At 33.6% G+C, this 16,973-nt stretch overlaps 1 protein-coding gene across 1 annotated transcript in view; it reads right to left on the bottom strand.

The window, feature by feature from the left end:
- The window catches only part of HCN1 (hyperpolarization activated cyclic nucleotide gated potassium channel 1), a 372,322-nt gene that overhangs the window by 40,784 nt on the left and 314,565 nt on the right, over positions 1-16,973 (bottom strand). The window contains exon 6 of the mRNA XM_004265943.4: positions 11,443-11,683. Within this exon, the coding sequence (XP_004265991.1) occupies positions 11,443-11,683 (241 nt within the window). The remainder of the gene's footprint in view (positions 1-11,442; positions 11,684-16,973) is intronic.

The raw sequence follows: 16,973 nt of genomic DNA, 5'->3' as shown, positions 1-16,973 counted from the left end.
CTGAATACAATGACGCATGGGTTAATCTAACACATTCTATCTCCCACGTCCCCAAAAAAAGGAAAAAAAAACCTTTCTGGGTTAATACATATGCATATATATGTGTATATATACATATACATAATATACTATATATATATATCTGGATATATATGTATATCTAGAAATATAGTCTTATATTATTGTAGAAATAAATCAAGTTAGGAAGTTAGGTACAGAACACAAAACTCTGAATTTGATCTTTGAATGCCTCCTTATCTCAATATTTTGCTTGTCATTTAGTTGGGAGTGTGTTCTGTGCACTGATTATGTTTACTCAATTCAGACACTTTAGAAGATTGGAAAACATAACTCAGTTGATCCCAGGCTCTTCTGCTTAAAAGTACTGTGAACTTGCCATGCTCAGCTGACGCAAATGTAAAATTAGTGTACTACAAAAGTCTGCTTTATCAATTTCAAAATTTCATATTAGATATTTAAAGAGGTATAAATTGTAAACCCTAACATGCTAAATAAATACAAGTTGTTATTATTAGATTCTAACAGTCTTTACCTTCTTTGGTGTTTACATTGAACAAATATCCACTGTATGTGTAAAAGAACTGAAAGTAATACAGACCTTTTTTTTTTTCCATTAACTGTCCATCAAAGGACAGGTCCACTAATAGCCATTTGAGGTCACCATAGTAAAAATATGAATGACACTAAAAGCACTGAACCCAAACAAAGTATTATTTTACAGAATTTCTTACTGAAGTGAGTTGGGTTGAATAAGTAGATATTTGACTAATAGGAATAAACTATAGAGGAAATATTTGTTAAATGGTTAAAATAAGGGATAACTTCATCAGTAATTTTATAAAGCTAAATTTAGAACTGATCATTTATGTCCTAAAAATTTAGAAGGAGGATGGAGAAAAAATATATTTTATATAGAATTACATTTTGGTATTTATAATTACATTCAGCAATTGAAGACAATCTCTCTCCCCTTTTAAAATAAACCTCATCTTTCTTACACATCATGTATTATCAATGCAATTTATCTAACATCTTTGATATTCTGTAATTCTCCTATTCAAACATATTATATGTGTTTCTTTTCTCTCCACCATTCCATCCCCAAATGTTTCCATTTAAAATTTTTAAAAAGAATTTAAATAAAAGATAACTCATGTACTATACAATGAATCCAGATGGAAAGTGTAATCTATTTTTAAAAAGCAATATTGAATCACTATATTAAAAATGCAATGGAATTTAACCAAAGCAGTATAGCCAGATTTACGTGTACTATAAATTGCAGTTATCAAACATGAAGAGTGGTTGAAAATAAATACACTAGTTTTTAAACTCAAGAAGCTAAAAGAAAAAAAAGCAAAAACTAAAATGAAATGAAAGAATAGATTTAATACAGAAAAATATAGAAATTTCTGAAATAAAAACAAAAGTAAAAACTATTTCTTTGAAAAAACAAATATTTAATATAAGTAATTCTGAAAAAAAATTTTTTTAATAAAAAAGTACAATATTAGGATGAGAAAAGGCATAGAGATCCAGAGGAGATTAAACAAATAAGAAGGGACTTCTGGTTTTAGTTTTGACATGACTGGAAGATATCACTCCCTTCTTTCTGACAAGAAAAAGCTGTACAAACCTAAAAGCAATGACTTATCCTGGACCCATCAGAGACTCAGGTTTCAGAGCAAATGACCAACCAAATATCTGGAGAGACATGAATCTAGAGTGTCACAGCAGATCTGTTCACTGGAGCAGAAGCCACTGGAGCCATAAAGTGGGGCAATTACAAAAGATGTGACACATGCATAATTTAAATTCTATAAGGAGAAAAGAGACCAAAGCAGAATAAAATTTTGAAGTAATAATGGTTGAGAATTTTAAAAATTAATGACAAACGCAGATTCAGGAAGCTCAGACCAAAAAAAAAAGTACACCTAGGCTATCATATTCAAACTGCAAAAAACCAAAGAGAAAATTTTGAAAGAAGCCAGAGGAGGGAAAACATCTTACCTATGGAGGAACAAGGATAAAAATTACAGTGAACTTCTTGTAGGAAACCATACAAACCAAAGGTAAACAGAACAAAATATTAAAATGTTGAACATAAAAAACTCATCAAAGTAGAATTCTATGTTCAGCAAAATTATCCTTCAAAGTGAAGGAGAAAAAAATTTTCTCAGAAAAATAAAAACTAAGCTAATTCACTGTTAGCAGACCTGAACTGTAAGAAATGTTAAAAGATTTTCTTGAAGTGGGAGGAGATAATATAGATCAGAAACTTGGACCTAGAGAAAGAAAGTAAGGTAAAGAAGGAATAAATGAAGGAAAAATAAAATATCTTATTGTTCTTTTCCTTAATTAATCTAAAATATAGTTGTTTGTTTAAAGTAATAATAGTAACAATAAATAAAATAAATTAAATGAAATTAATGAGAGCAATGCTCCAAGAGATAGGAGGGAAGAATTGCTAATACTTTAAGGTATCTGAATCACATGTGAAGTAGATAGATGGCTAAGATGGTGAATTTTATGTTTGAGTATTTTACCACACTCAAAAAAAAAATTGAAAAAAAGTAACTATCTATAAAAAGATATATTATGCTAATATTAACCAAAAGAAAGCTGGGGTAGTTATATTAGTTTCAGACAAAGCAGATTTCAGGACAAGGAATATGATCAGGAATAAGGCAGGGTATTACATAATGAAAAAGGGTCAATTTTCCAAGAAGATATAACAATCCTAAACATGTACGCACCCAACAATAGAATGTCAAAATACCTGAGGAAAAAATTGATAGAGCTGCAAGAGAAATAGACAAATTCCCTACTATAATTGGAGACCTCAACACCCTTCTTTTACTAATTAGTAGATCAAGCTGCTGAAAATCAGCAAGGATGTAATTGGCCTGAGTGACACCATCAGTGAAACTGATCTAATTGACATTTATAGAATGCTCCATCCAATAACAGCAGAATATATATTCTCCTTAAGTTCACATGGAATATTCATCAACAAACAGAGCTATAAAATTTATAATTTAGCAAATATAAAATAATGGGAATCATACAAAATAAATTCTCAGGCCACAGTAGAATTAAACTAGAAATTAACAACAGCAAAATAGCTGGAAAATTCCCAAATGTTTAGAACACTTCAATAGAATATAGGTTAGGGAAAAAGTCTCAATAGAAATTAAACAAATATTTTAAACTAAAGAAAATTAAAATATGACATTGAATTTGTAGGAGACAGGAAGAGCAATGCTTAGAGAAAATTTTATAGCATATAGCATTAAATACGTATATATTATGAAGAAAGATATTAAATCCATGATCTAAGCTTCCACCTTAGCAAAGTAGGGAAAGAAGAGCAATTTAAGCCTAAAGCAAAGAATAAGGAAATAACAACAATTAGAGCAGAAATCAATAAAATTGAAAACAGAAAACAATTCAGAAAATCAATAAAAGCAAAATCTAGTTCTTTAAAAGGTTTTAAAATTTTTTCTAGGAAAGCTAGCTAAGAATAAAAGAGAACACACCAATTATCAACATTATAAATGAAAGAGTAATCATCACTACTGGTCCTGGGAACATTAAAAAGGATAATTAAGGAATACTGAAAACAACTCTACTCCTATAATTTGATAATTCAGATGAAATGGAGCAATTCCTAGAAAGTACAAACTAACAAAATTCACACAATGAGAAATAGATAACCTAAATAACCTTACATCTATTTTAAAAATTGAAAAAAATAATTAATAACCTTGCAGAAATTAAATCACCAGATGCAGATGTTTTCCCCAGTACATTCTACCAAATATTTAAGGAAGCAATGATACCAATTCTCCATGACCTTTTCCAGAAAATAGAAGCAGAGGGAACACTTCCTATCCCATTCTCTTAGATGAGAATTATCCTAAAGCAAAAATCCATAAAAATACATTACAGGAAAGAAAAAGTACACAGCACTATCTCTCAGGAACACAGACATAAAAACTGTGATCAAAAATTTAGAAAATTTAATCCAATTATTTTTGCCTACTTTAATACATTTTTATACATTAAAATTATTTCAGGTGTGCAAGGCTAGTGCAATATTCAAAATCAAATTCAAATAATGTAACACACCACATTAATAGGCTAAAAAAGAAAAACCATATGATATCAGAAATGACACAGAAGAAAATGATAAATATACAAAATCCATTCATGACTAAAAAAAGAAAGCTCTCAGAAAAGTAGGGGAGAACTTCCTCAATTTGAAAAGGAATAGCTATAGAAAAAAACAACACTTTCAAATAGCATCATATCTAATAGCAAGAAAGTAGATGCCTTACTCCAAAATCAAGGGGAAAAAATTCTCTAGGAAGACTAAGGATCAGGGAAAAAAATCTTCTCTATTTCCACTCCAGTATAACATAGTACTGGAAGTCCTCTCCAGTAAAATAAGAAAATAAAATAAAAGGTATATAGATTGGAAATAAAGAAATAAAACTCTGTTTGTAGATGGCATGATTGTAAATGAAGAAAATTTCAAATAAGTGACCTAAAAAACTCCTATAACTAAAAGCAAGTAAGGAAAGTCACTGCATAAAAAGTTAATATACAACTAAATTTCCTATATTATGGTGATTAACTATTGAAATAAAAAAAATTTCAAAACGAATACCATACTGTATGATTCTAATTATATGACATTTTGGACAAGAAAAAACTCGAGATAGTAAACAGATGAGTGGTTGCCATGAGTTTGGTACTAGGGGAAGGTTGAATAGCTAATAAATAGGTGATTTTTTGAGGGTGAGGAAACTATTCTGTATGATATTGTAATGGTGAATACAAGACAGTAAGAATTTTTCAAAACCTGTAAAACTTTACAACACGAAAAAGTAACTCTGATAGTATGGAAATTAAAAAAGAAATAATTTAGGTAGTCATGAGTTCTCAGGAACTATACTATACTAGAACTGAACAATTAAGTACTGAACAATTAAGAACTGAACAATTAAGTAAATGGATGGTGGATTGTGGGAACCTGATTTCTTAATTCTGAGGGGTGTACTACAGATAAACAAGGAAAGGAGGCTAGAATAATCTATGTGGTAATGGATTGGAGTTGGAAATATCAGTATGAACTCATATTTAGCTTAACTTAGAATCAGATGGCTACACATAGAAATATATATATATACATATATACACACACTATATATATATATATATATACATACACACAATACACATGATAGATAGATAGATAGATGGTAATATGTACATATGTATCACTTTGATTTGTCAGCTGAGAGAACGTGGAAGTAATAATAATAACTCGGTAGTAATGAGTGCACCTAGTGTCCAGATCATGGTTTCTAAAACCATTCTCCAATGAAAGGAACCAGGAACCAAACCATTGGAAAAATGGCTGATTCTAAGACTGAGTAAGGAAATATATAAGATGAGCCTGGAGCATCATCTAGTGCTAGAAACTAAGATAAATCTCAAACCAAAACAAAAAAAAAACCCAAATCCATAATAATGGGGTATTTCAGAGGGACACAGGGGCCAATAGAAAGAGGTCCAAATGGCCAAAGCTGAAATAATTTGAGCAAAACAATTAATAAAGTAGTATTGGATTATAACCCAAATTATAAAATAAATATCCTGGTGTTCATATTGATATAAAAAAAGGGGTGAATAGGGGCTTCCCTGGTGGCGCAGTGGTTGAGAGTCCGCCTGCCCATGCAAGGGATGCGGGTTCGTGCCCCAGTCTGGGAGGATCCCACATGCCGCAGAGCGGCTGGGCCCGTGAGTCATGGCCGCTGAGCCTGCGCATCCGGAGCCTGTGCTCCGCAACGGGAGAGGCCACAGCAGTGAGAGGCCCGCGTACCGCAAAAAAAAAAAAAAAGGGGGGGGCTGAATAAATAAATAAATGCAGGAGAGTAAATAAATTGCCTGTTTAGAAAAATTTCAAATAATTTATGTACATACTCTGCCCTTTTGGAGCATTACTCCTCAATTCTTAGTCATGAACTGTGCAGACTGGCTACTTTCCAAACAGCAAAGTATGGAATGGGAGGGGGAAAAAAAGAGTAACTTTACAGTGGAGAAGTCTGACAAACACTACCTCAATCTAGGTGATCAAGGTTAACATCAATAGTGGAAAGACATATTGATAGTATATACCATGGATATAATGTGAAGCGAAAGACACTTTATGTCTATGCTCTTGCTCATAGACAAGATCAAACTTACCCCAATCTAATCATGAGAAAATCACCTAGCAAATCCCAAATGAGGAACATTCTATAAGATAACTTACCAGGGCTCCTCAAAACTGTCGAGTTCATCAAAACCAAATAAAATCTTAGTAACTTTAAAAACTGAGAGCAAACTAGAGGACATTACTACTAAATGTAACAAGGAATTGTAGATGGGATACTGACAGAAAAAAGACATTGAGTAAAAGCCAAGAAAATTTGAATAAAGTGTATGCTTTATTAAGTATTTCTTAATAATACTGTATCAACATGGGTTCATTAATTGTGATAAATGTATTATAGTAATGGAAAATAATAATAGGGAAACTGGGTATTGGATAAATAGGAATTCTCTGTATAACCTTTGCAATAATTTTGTAAATCTAAAATTATTCTAAAATTAAAAATTAGGTCTATTGAAAATAAAAAATCATATGTACAAACATATAATTTGAAAATTATTTGGAATTTTCTGGGAATTTTTGTTTTTTTACATGCTGATGTTTGGATCTCAACTTTACTCAATTCCATCAGAAACTCTAGGGTGCAATTTTGGCTCAGGCATCCGGTTTTTTAAAAGCTTTTCAGTGTTATGAACAAAGGATTTAGATGAGCTGAACAATTACTCATAAAGAAATAGAAAACCTGATAATTCTAATGCCTATAGACAACAGAATCAGGCAGAAGTGGTTTTACTTGTGAAACGTAATAAACCTTCACATAACAGGTAATGCCTAGATTATTTCAACTTCCTTAAAAAAGAGAATATATTTCCTCTAAGATCAGGAACAACATATTATTCAACATAGTTTTGGAAGTCCTAGCCACGGCAATCAGAGAAGAGAAAGAAATAAAAGGAATACAAATTGGAAAAGAAGAAGTAAAACTGTCACTGTTCGCAGATGACATAATACTATACACAGAAAATCCTAAAGATACCACCAGAAAACTACTAGAGCTAATCAATGAATCTGGTAAAGTTGCAGGATACAAAATTAATGCACAAAAATCTCTTGCATTCCTATACACTAATGATGAAAAATCTGAAAGAGAAATTAAGGAAACACTCCCATTTACCACTGCAACAAAAAGAATAAAATACCTAGGAAAAAACCTACTTAGGGAGACAAAAGACCTGTATGCAGAAAACTATAAGACGCTGATGAAAGAAATTAAAGATGATACAAACAGATGGAGAGATATACCATGTTCTTGGTTTGGAAGAATCAATATTGTGAAAATGACTATACTACCCAAAGCAATCTACAGATTCAATGCAATCCCTATCAAATTACCAATGGCATTTTTTACAGAACTAGAACATTATTTTAAAAGTTTTCTTGCTCTCTCTAAGAAGTGAGGAAAACCTTACATCTAAAGTCATCTAGCTAGGGGATCACAAAAATAATCACTATAACAACATTACAGACCAATCTCACGTATAGATAGAGATGCTACAATGTGTTAAAGAAAGAATACATTATGACAAAGCAGTTTTTAATCCCCCAAATGATCTTATGGTTCAACACAAGGAATTCACTAATGAAACTGACCTTACTAATAGTTTAATCCATATAAATCCAGAGAAGTACATGTTCCAGTCTTTGTCATATTAGCAAATATAATTGTCTAGTAATTAAAGCTCCTTTGAATTCAAAAAACACATGTCAAATTGTAGAAATATATTCTTAATGCATAATAACAACTTTCAGAAATTCCTTTCTAAACTTTCATGTATTTGTCACACCTCCATTAATTGCCTCAAAAACCTTTTCCCCAAAACTACCTTCCCACAAAGCTGGACTATACTTTTATTTCTTACTATCAGCCTTTTATTTATTTCCATCAGCTTTCAATTTCTCTTTTTTTCTTCATTCAAACACTAATTCTCTGTGCTTTCTAAAGTAGACTTTTTAAAGTTCTTAGCTTTTCCTAATTTTCTCTTTTTTTTCTTAGCATAATCTGCACAAATGTGTAATAGGCTGATGAGGCAATGCAGAATCATGACAAAGAAGAAGAGGAAAGATGAAAACTTCAAAATTATTCTTAGTGAATGAGGAGAAAGTCAAAGAAGCTAATTATTTTGAGCTGATATGTTTACTCAGCTGCAATAGATTAATGGATAAGAACCTTATGGTCATTTTGATAAATTCCAAAAAAGCATTTGATAAAATTAAAACCTTTCCCAATAATTTTTTTTCAGCTGTTACTGAAGAAATCTTCTTAAACTCAGTGTGTTATTGTTATTATTATTTTAAAATCAAAAGGAATTTATTGTTTGGTTCCCAATTCCTATTAATTTGATTTGAATACGTTCTATCATTATCAATTTTTAGGGGATCAGATATACTGGTTGTTTATTCTCTAATGAACAAACAAATAAGATATTATCTCTAGCCTGGATTTATTGAATCAGACTCTCTGATGGGTGAACAGCTTCTCTAGTGATTCTGATGCACACATTGTTTGCCATCTAATATCAGAAGGAAATAGGTAACTAACTACAGTGTTAATTTCAATATGAGATAGACTGAGACCAGGACCCTGGAAAGCTGTGAGAAGCTATGGAGACACAGGGCTGGGAGCCATTAATTCTGACTGAGAAGCCTTCTACAGGCATACTATAAAGTCTGTGAAGAATGAATACAAAGTAATAAGAACCATTTCTTCTCACTCATGAGAAGAAAAAGAGTTCCACTTGAATTTCTCTTGTAGGATAAACCTGCAACTATTTGAAGGCAGATTTCCTGCCTTTTTTCTAAAGGAAACATTTCAGTTTCCGGCTATTGAGTAATAGTTAACTATTAAGCTTGCCAATGCCTGACACTGTGGTATTAATCACTGTCTTTCATGTTATAACAGAACTGGCACTAAGAAACATGAATAGTTGTTCGCCATCACTTCTTCTAACTTGTTCTAACAAGTTAAAATGGTAATAAAAATGTAGTGAAACTAAATAAAATATAGAATAGGGAAAACATTTTTACAATTTTGCAGTGTACAAAACCCAGTTAAGAAACACAAACTCTCTAATGCCTTAACGCAAAGGAGTGAGATTCAGATGAAATCAGCGATAATGAAAAACAGAATGATGAAAGAAAAATTAGAAAGAAAGTTAAAAAAGTAGTAACAATTTTGGAGAAAATAGTTACAGCATATCAAAAATACATTAGGGATGTTTCTGTAAATTGGTTTTAAAAAGACAAACAACACATTAGAAAAATATGCAAAAATAGAACCAGAAAAATAAAATACAAATGATCCATATCTATGAAGAAATGCCTCAACATCACCATTAATAGTGGAAGCGCAAACTAAATATTAAGGGGATGCCAATTTGACTTATTAAGAGGATAAAAGTAAAAGATCAATGGGCAAAGCCATGTAGAAATGGGCAGTCTCATCAAAGAAATAATTTGATGTTTATTTCAATTTGAACATATGCATAGTCTTTGACCCAGTAATCCAACTCATAGGTAAGTTTTGTACATTTGCACAAATATAAATATATATCTTATTATAGTAAAAAGTTGGAAACAATTCAAATTGTCAGAATTTTTAGCAAGGCAAACTGCCACTTGTGATGGTCAATTTTATGTGTCAACTTGACTGGCCATGGGGTGCCCAGAAAAATATTATTTGGGGTTTGTCTGTGAGGGTATTCCTAGGTGAGATTGGTATTTGAATCAGTGGACTCAGTAAAGTGGATTGGCCTCTCCAGGGTATGCAACCTCAAAATCCACTGGGGGTCTGAATAGAAAAAAAAGGAGGAAGGAGAAATATTTTTTTCCTGTCTCACTGCTTGAGCTAACGTCTCATCGCATCTTCTGCCCTCAGATTGGATTTACACTGTTGGTTCTCAGGCTTTTGGAATCAGACTGAATTAAACGACCAGTTTTCCTGTTTTTCAGTTTCAGATAGCAGATCATAACATTTGTCAACCTCCATATTCATGAGTCAATTTCTCACAATAAATCTCCTTTTGTGTATATATATATCCTGTTGGTTTTGTTTCTCTAGAGAACACTGACTAATACACCACTCAACTAGAAGCTACATTTCCCAGCCTTCCTTATACTTAGAGGTACGTTTGCAACTAAATTCTGGCCAATCAGATGTGAATAGCAGTGATGTTGGCTATTCTGGGCACACATCTAAAGAGAAATTGCTCACTCTTCCCTTCCTCTGTCCCCTCCTCCCCATACTGTGGTCCATATTGTGGAGAGAAACCAATTCCTCTCGTATAAATGAGGAAAGCACTCTAGAGGATGGCAGACCAGCAAAATAAATGAAATCTGGGTACCTAAAAACTGTCTTGGGGAGAGCCATCTAACCCTCCTGGGACTTTTGTGTGAGAGAAAAATATGCGTTCGATCTGTTTAAGCCACTGTTATTTGGTTCCAGTTTAAGAGGATGAAAGGATACTCTAACTAATACAGTAGTAAATACACATGCACTGAATGTGTGACACTGAAATGTGAAAACATACCACTCAGCAGTGAAAAACTGTTGCTTGCCATATCAGTAAACAAAGGATTTGCAGCCATCGAGCCATCACATTACAGCCGCTTACATTATGGTGAGCTCTGAGGGAACTCAGGATAGAAAAAGGATGCCTGCCACCTAGCAGTCAACTGCTGCAGCCACCCCAGATGGTGCACCCTGAGGAGACTCAGGATGAGAAAGCACAGGATACTGGCTCCAGATAGGTGAGGTGCACATCAAGGGAATAATTTCAGTGACCCCAGACTCTTGCATTTTTCCATACATAGAAAAGCACTAAATTCCTTAACTTGAGATATCTGGTTTTCTTTAATTAACAGTAATCTTTCAATGTTCCTACTACCTGGTCTTTGTTACAAAACTCCTATATATACTGGCTTCTCCCTTACCTCTTTGGAACAGTCTCTCAGAGCTAACTGAGATGCTGTGTCCTGGACTTAAGTCCTCAGTTTTGTCTGCCAAATAAAACATAATTCTCAACTTTTAGGTTGTGCATTTTTTTCAGTTGACACGCTATAGACACTTTTATCAGAATTCAAATACAAGTCCATATTCAAACCCCAAAAATCAACATTCTGACATCTCCAAAATTCTGATAAAGATAAATATTGTGAGCAAATTAGACTTCATCTCAGTTATATTTTCTTTTTTTACTAACCTCCAAAGTAAGAGCCATCTGTCAGCTTCATTTCTTTACTGGATTTTGTGATGACACCAGCAACACCATGCTGAATGAAATACATTTTTTTACCCACAGCTCCTTCTCGTATGATATAATCTCCAGGTTGAAACACCTCAAATCTCAACTTGCTCAGCATGGCAGTCACAAAATTAGGATCCGCATTAGCAAAAAGAGGCATTGTAGCCACTAGTTTTCGGCAGTTGAAGTTGACTATCTCCTAAAGATGGCAAGAGTAAACAAATATTAAGAGAGAGATTAATCATATCAGGAAGAAAAACATGCTGAAATTAAAATCTATACATAGCATAACACTGCAATTTAAATTAAAAACCAACAACACATAAATTCTAATAATCTAAGTATCTCTTCAAAACCAGGGATCATGTTTTATTATTGTGTTGAAATGTTGTATTCCCAACACATAGAGTAGTATAGGCATATATTAGACATCAATAAATATGAATTAAATATATACAAGTTTACATTTTATAACTTCCCATTCATTTATTATTTTTTATATAAAATTAGAATGAAAATGTGGAAGAGTTTTAGTCTCCCTTTTATCTGTTTTTATGACGAAAAGAAGCCACATCACTTCCTATTAGCCACGATGTTACCGCTTCTGTGGTCCACTGTGTTGAACAATCTAATTTGTACCTATTGACTAGAGTTCTGAAACCAGGGCCCAGCTGCCAACAAAATGCCAACAGTATTTTGATGTTTTTTCTTAATGTCATTCACGTTAAAGCAAGGAGACTTGATGTTCACATTACACAAAAGACACTCAAACTATAATCTCTAATTATAAATTCAATCTGTTTCTGGGTTAGATCAGAAAATTACTCTTTCCAAACCTCCTGGGTTTCCATTGGAAGTTTTGGACTGGACAGAGGCCATATTTTCCTTTTCCTAAATTGTTTGTTTGTTTTACTTCTGGGATCAGGCCAATTCTAAATTAGGAGATTTATATGTTTGATTTCATTCTGTGGATTCCAGTCCAGATTAGACATAGTGCTATCACTATGAACCAAAACAGGGATATGGGACCAACCAATTTTAATCCTGAAAGTTAGATATAGAACAGAATAAACAATGGGAATCTAAACTTTACCACAATGCCATTTCTCAGAAATATCTTCTCCAATGAGCCCCCAAAATAACAGGGCTGGACCTGAATTTGTGAACTTGCTTAAGAGACACAGAAAATGAAGTCACCTCTGCTAAGAGAGGGGAAAAGGGCAAAAAGATTCAGAGGTATTAAAAGAGTCTGAGATCTGAATTCCTGCTTTGGTAATAGAAACTTCTAGATTCCAAGACTGGGAAAGAAAGTTTCCTCAATCTTCTTCATAAAATAATCTGATATTATTCTAGGATAGTTAAAAGTTTTCCAGCTGATGCAGAGGGCACAGAATTTTGGGTCCAACGTGCAAAAGAAGATGTTTCATCCTCAACAATATGTTGTGAGTACAGCAGAGCAGAGAAGTATCTCTAACAGTGGAGTTTCATGGAGACTGGTAAAATATTTAAAAATCAGCAGCTATAGGGCTTCCCTGGTGGCGCAGTGGTTGGGAGTCCGCCTGCCGATGCAGGGGACGCGGGTTCGTGCCCCGGTCCGGGAAGATCCCACATGCCGCGGAGCGGCTGGGCCCGTGAGCCATGGCCGCTGGGCCTGCGCGTCCGGAGCCTGTGCTCTGCAACGGGAGAGGCCACAGCAGTGAGAGGCCCACATACCGCAAAAAAAAAAAAAAAAAAAAAAATCAGCAGCTATAACCAGCAAGTGAACATAACAACAAAAAGAAGAGAAGGATATAACATATGGTACTTCGTGCAGCATCATCCAAGCCCTACAACGCACAGTTGACCCGATGGGTAGCTATATCTAGGGCAATTTGTGGTCAATTTTAACTGGTGCTGAAGAGCTGTGGTGGGAGTGGGGGACTACAGTAAGTGCTCAATAAATATGCATACATGTATGAGTAGACCGAAGGAAGGAAAAAAGAAGAAAAGAAGGAAGGAAGGGGGCAAAAAGGGAAAGAAGGAAGATGGAATTTTGGCATTGGAAAAAAAGTGTTCACAAAGCCTAGTTTATATTCCTGTTGGGAAGTGGCTATTTAAAGCTCTTAGAATGCTCTCTCAAGCCAATAGCTTGAGAAACAAGTCTTACATGTAATATAAAAATGTGTTTTTTACTATTCAGAATATTTCCATATAAAAACCACATGAGTGCTTCCCTGGTGGCGCAGTGGTTGAGAGTCCGCCTGCCGATGCAGGGGACACGGGTTCGTGCCGTGGTCCGGGAGGATCCCACATGCCGCGGAGCGGCTGGGCCCGTGAGCCATGGCCGCTGAGCCTGTGCGTCCAGAGCCTGTGCTCCGCAACGGGAGAGGCCACAAACAGTGAGAGGCCCGCGTACCGCAAAAAAAAATAAAAAAACAATAAAAACACATGAAGATAAAAGGTGAACCATGCAAGGTACCCAAGGTAAGCACATGAGTTAAAAGAAGACAGAAATATGTCATTGAAATGATCAGATTTGTTGTTTCAAAGTTAATGATTTCATGTGTAAAATGACATAGAAGGATCCTGTGTAGGAAACTGAAAATAAATCATGTTGCAGAGAAAATAAGTTTTCAAACAAAAATAATAAAATAATCTTTTCATCTATGTTTTTTTGATTTGAACTATACAAATTTTTCTCTTCATTGTTTTCTTACCTTTTATTTTAGAAAATAATTTTACAAACAATTAAACTGTCTTTATTTATATGAACAATTCTTTTTCTATGATGCATCACATACCCAGGTGCACCTTGGAACTGCCTTGATTATATCACTGCGAAGATAATTTCGTATTATTGTTAACTTGAAGGAATCCATTCATTTTTTTTGTCTTTGTGGAACTTTTACCTCCACGTGAATACTTTCTGATTTAAACTGTAAATTCTAACAAATATTTGACAGAAAAAAATGTGATGGGACAGAAAATTATTTGCATTTAAAGGCTCTCCCTCGTCCCATGAAATCTGCTTGCTTTGAGGGTGTATAGTTTAATGGAAACAATCAAGTGAGCCTCAAAGTTAAGCAAAACTTTTAAAAGCTCTTCTCCATCAATCACATTTCTTTATAGCACATTTTCTTAGGGAGAACATATTTAGTTCAGTTATTAATATCTCTCTATTAGTAAAACAAGACTTTTAAAGCTCTTCCTCCATCAATCCCAGGTCCTTATAGCACACTGACTTAAATAAAACACACAGTTAAGTTATTAATATCTCTACTTTCCATCCAGATTCTTTATGGCAGTTGTTACAATGAGCTTTTTTAGGGATACGTCTGGCCTGAGTTAGGAGTATTGTCTATATGAAATAAGTTGAGGAATGTTCACTCCCTAAGGGAATCAGACACGTGACCATGACCTTAATAATAAAGTACTCCCAATTACCAGGTTTACTTCATAACTTAAAAATAGACAGTTATTTCTCTCCTGAAGCATCTTATCATACCAGAAAGTATGGCAGTGTTAGAAAACAAATAAGCAAACAAGCAAAAACACTAACAAGAAACCCTCACAATGAAAAGGATATTTCAAAGAGGCCAACTGAAAGAGCTACCCGACTAATGCTGTAACAATTGGAGTAACAAAACAAGTAATTTAATATTGGCTTAACCCCAAAGCATAAGATAAATATGAGGCTATACTTATATAAATAAATGATGGAGTAAATTAAAAAGTAAGGGAAAACAGATAAATCTCCTATCCAAATTCCAAATAAATCAACTTTTACCTATTAAAAACAGCATAATACAACAATAAAACAACAACAAAGAAGAAACCTGCGTTTGATCTTACTCTGACATAATGTCAGTTTATTTAAGATGCGAAATTCTTTTTCAGCAGTCCTTCCCATTATTTTGCTAAAGTACGACAGGATTATTCACATTCATTGTTCGGTCACAGTGCAGAGAGTATCTTTGTAAACTATAACATACATATAGTAAAGTACACAAAATTTCAACATACACAGATCCTTTGTGAATTTTTCATATATGTGAACCTATATAACCTCCCGGATCCACATACAGAACAGATTTCAAAAGGCTTCCTTTTTTCCTTTCCAGTCAAACCCAGAGGTTCTAGCTCTTCTGCCTTCTATCACTATAAGCAGTTTTACTTGTACTTGAAATTCCCATAAATGGCACCACACACTGCAGAGTCTTTTGAGCCTTCCTTCTTTTGCTCATCATTCTGTCAGTATGATTCATCCATGTTGTTGTGTGGTTGCAGTTCTTTCTTTTTATATTTCAGGCTGTATTTCATTTTAGGACTATACCACAGTTTATTTCTCCATTCTACTCTTCTTGACATTTGGGTTGTTTCCAGTTTTAGGCTAATAAAATAAGCCTGTTAGGAATATTCTTGAAGTGCCTTATGCACTGATTTCTCTTGCATATTTACCTTATGTTGGAATTGCTGGGTAATAGGATAAGCATATATTTAACTTTGGTATATACTGCCAAAATTTTTCTAAAATAATTGTATTATTTTTCTCATATACCAGCAGTATAGAAAGTTCCAATTGTCCTACATCCTTGGAAAATTTTGATGCTACCTCTCTTTTTTTAATTTTAGCCATTAGTAGATATGTAGAGATACCTTACTTAAACTTTTTTTCTCATTGTGGTTTTATTTTACATTCCCCCAATGATTAACGTTGTTATGCACATTTTCATAGGCTTATTGGTCAGACGAATATCCTGTTTGGTGAAGTGTCCAGTCAATAGTTTTCCCTGCTTTTTCTATTTGAAGGAGTCCTTTTCATATTCTTGACATGAGCTCTTTGTTGGGATATGCATTGCAAATATATTCTCCTCATCTGTGGCTTGCCTTTTCGCTCTCAATGGTATTTTTATTGTTATTGTTTTGCTGGTAATTTGATTTCTAGTTTGTTTAACTTTATGACAATAAGAAAAAAATGGGATTTGATATATTTAAATTGCTTCAAGAAGGATTTGTGTTAACCATAAATCTGTGCTTTGGAATCATGCATATTCTGAAACCCTGGGAAACTTTAAGCAACATCTTCTTTGTTATTAAAAAGAATAGCAATATTTTAACGTTCCTTCCAGCACTACAATTCTTTATTGATAACTTAAGTATCATTGTGGAAAGTTCCACTTTGTGAAACATTTAGTTCTCCTCCTTTCTACATTATTTTATTCCACACAGTATAGTTCTAAAAAGTTTTAAGCGTGGTCACTATAAATATAATTATCATCATTACAATAATGAATCATAATCTTAACAAAACAGCACTGCTGTTACATTGCTAAATTCCTACACCCAACACACTCTGTATTTTTAGACTCTGCGGAGCACACAAGCACTTCCTTCTAAGAACTTAAATCACACAGACATTCAAATGGCATCCAATGTTCAGACTTCCATGTTAACTTCAGAAACAAGCAAACACATATGGTCAGATCTATATCGAATGACACTTTATGACC

Source organism: Orcinus orca, chromosome 3 (assembly GCF_937001465.1).
Source record: "Orcinus orca chromosome 3, mOrcOrc1.1, whole genome shotgun sequence".
NCBI classification, from domain to species: Eukaryota; Metazoa; Chordata; class Mammalia; order Artiodactyla; family Delphinidae; genus Orcinus; species Orcinus orca.
This window is presented reverse-complemented; position numbering and strand designations above follow the sequence as displayed.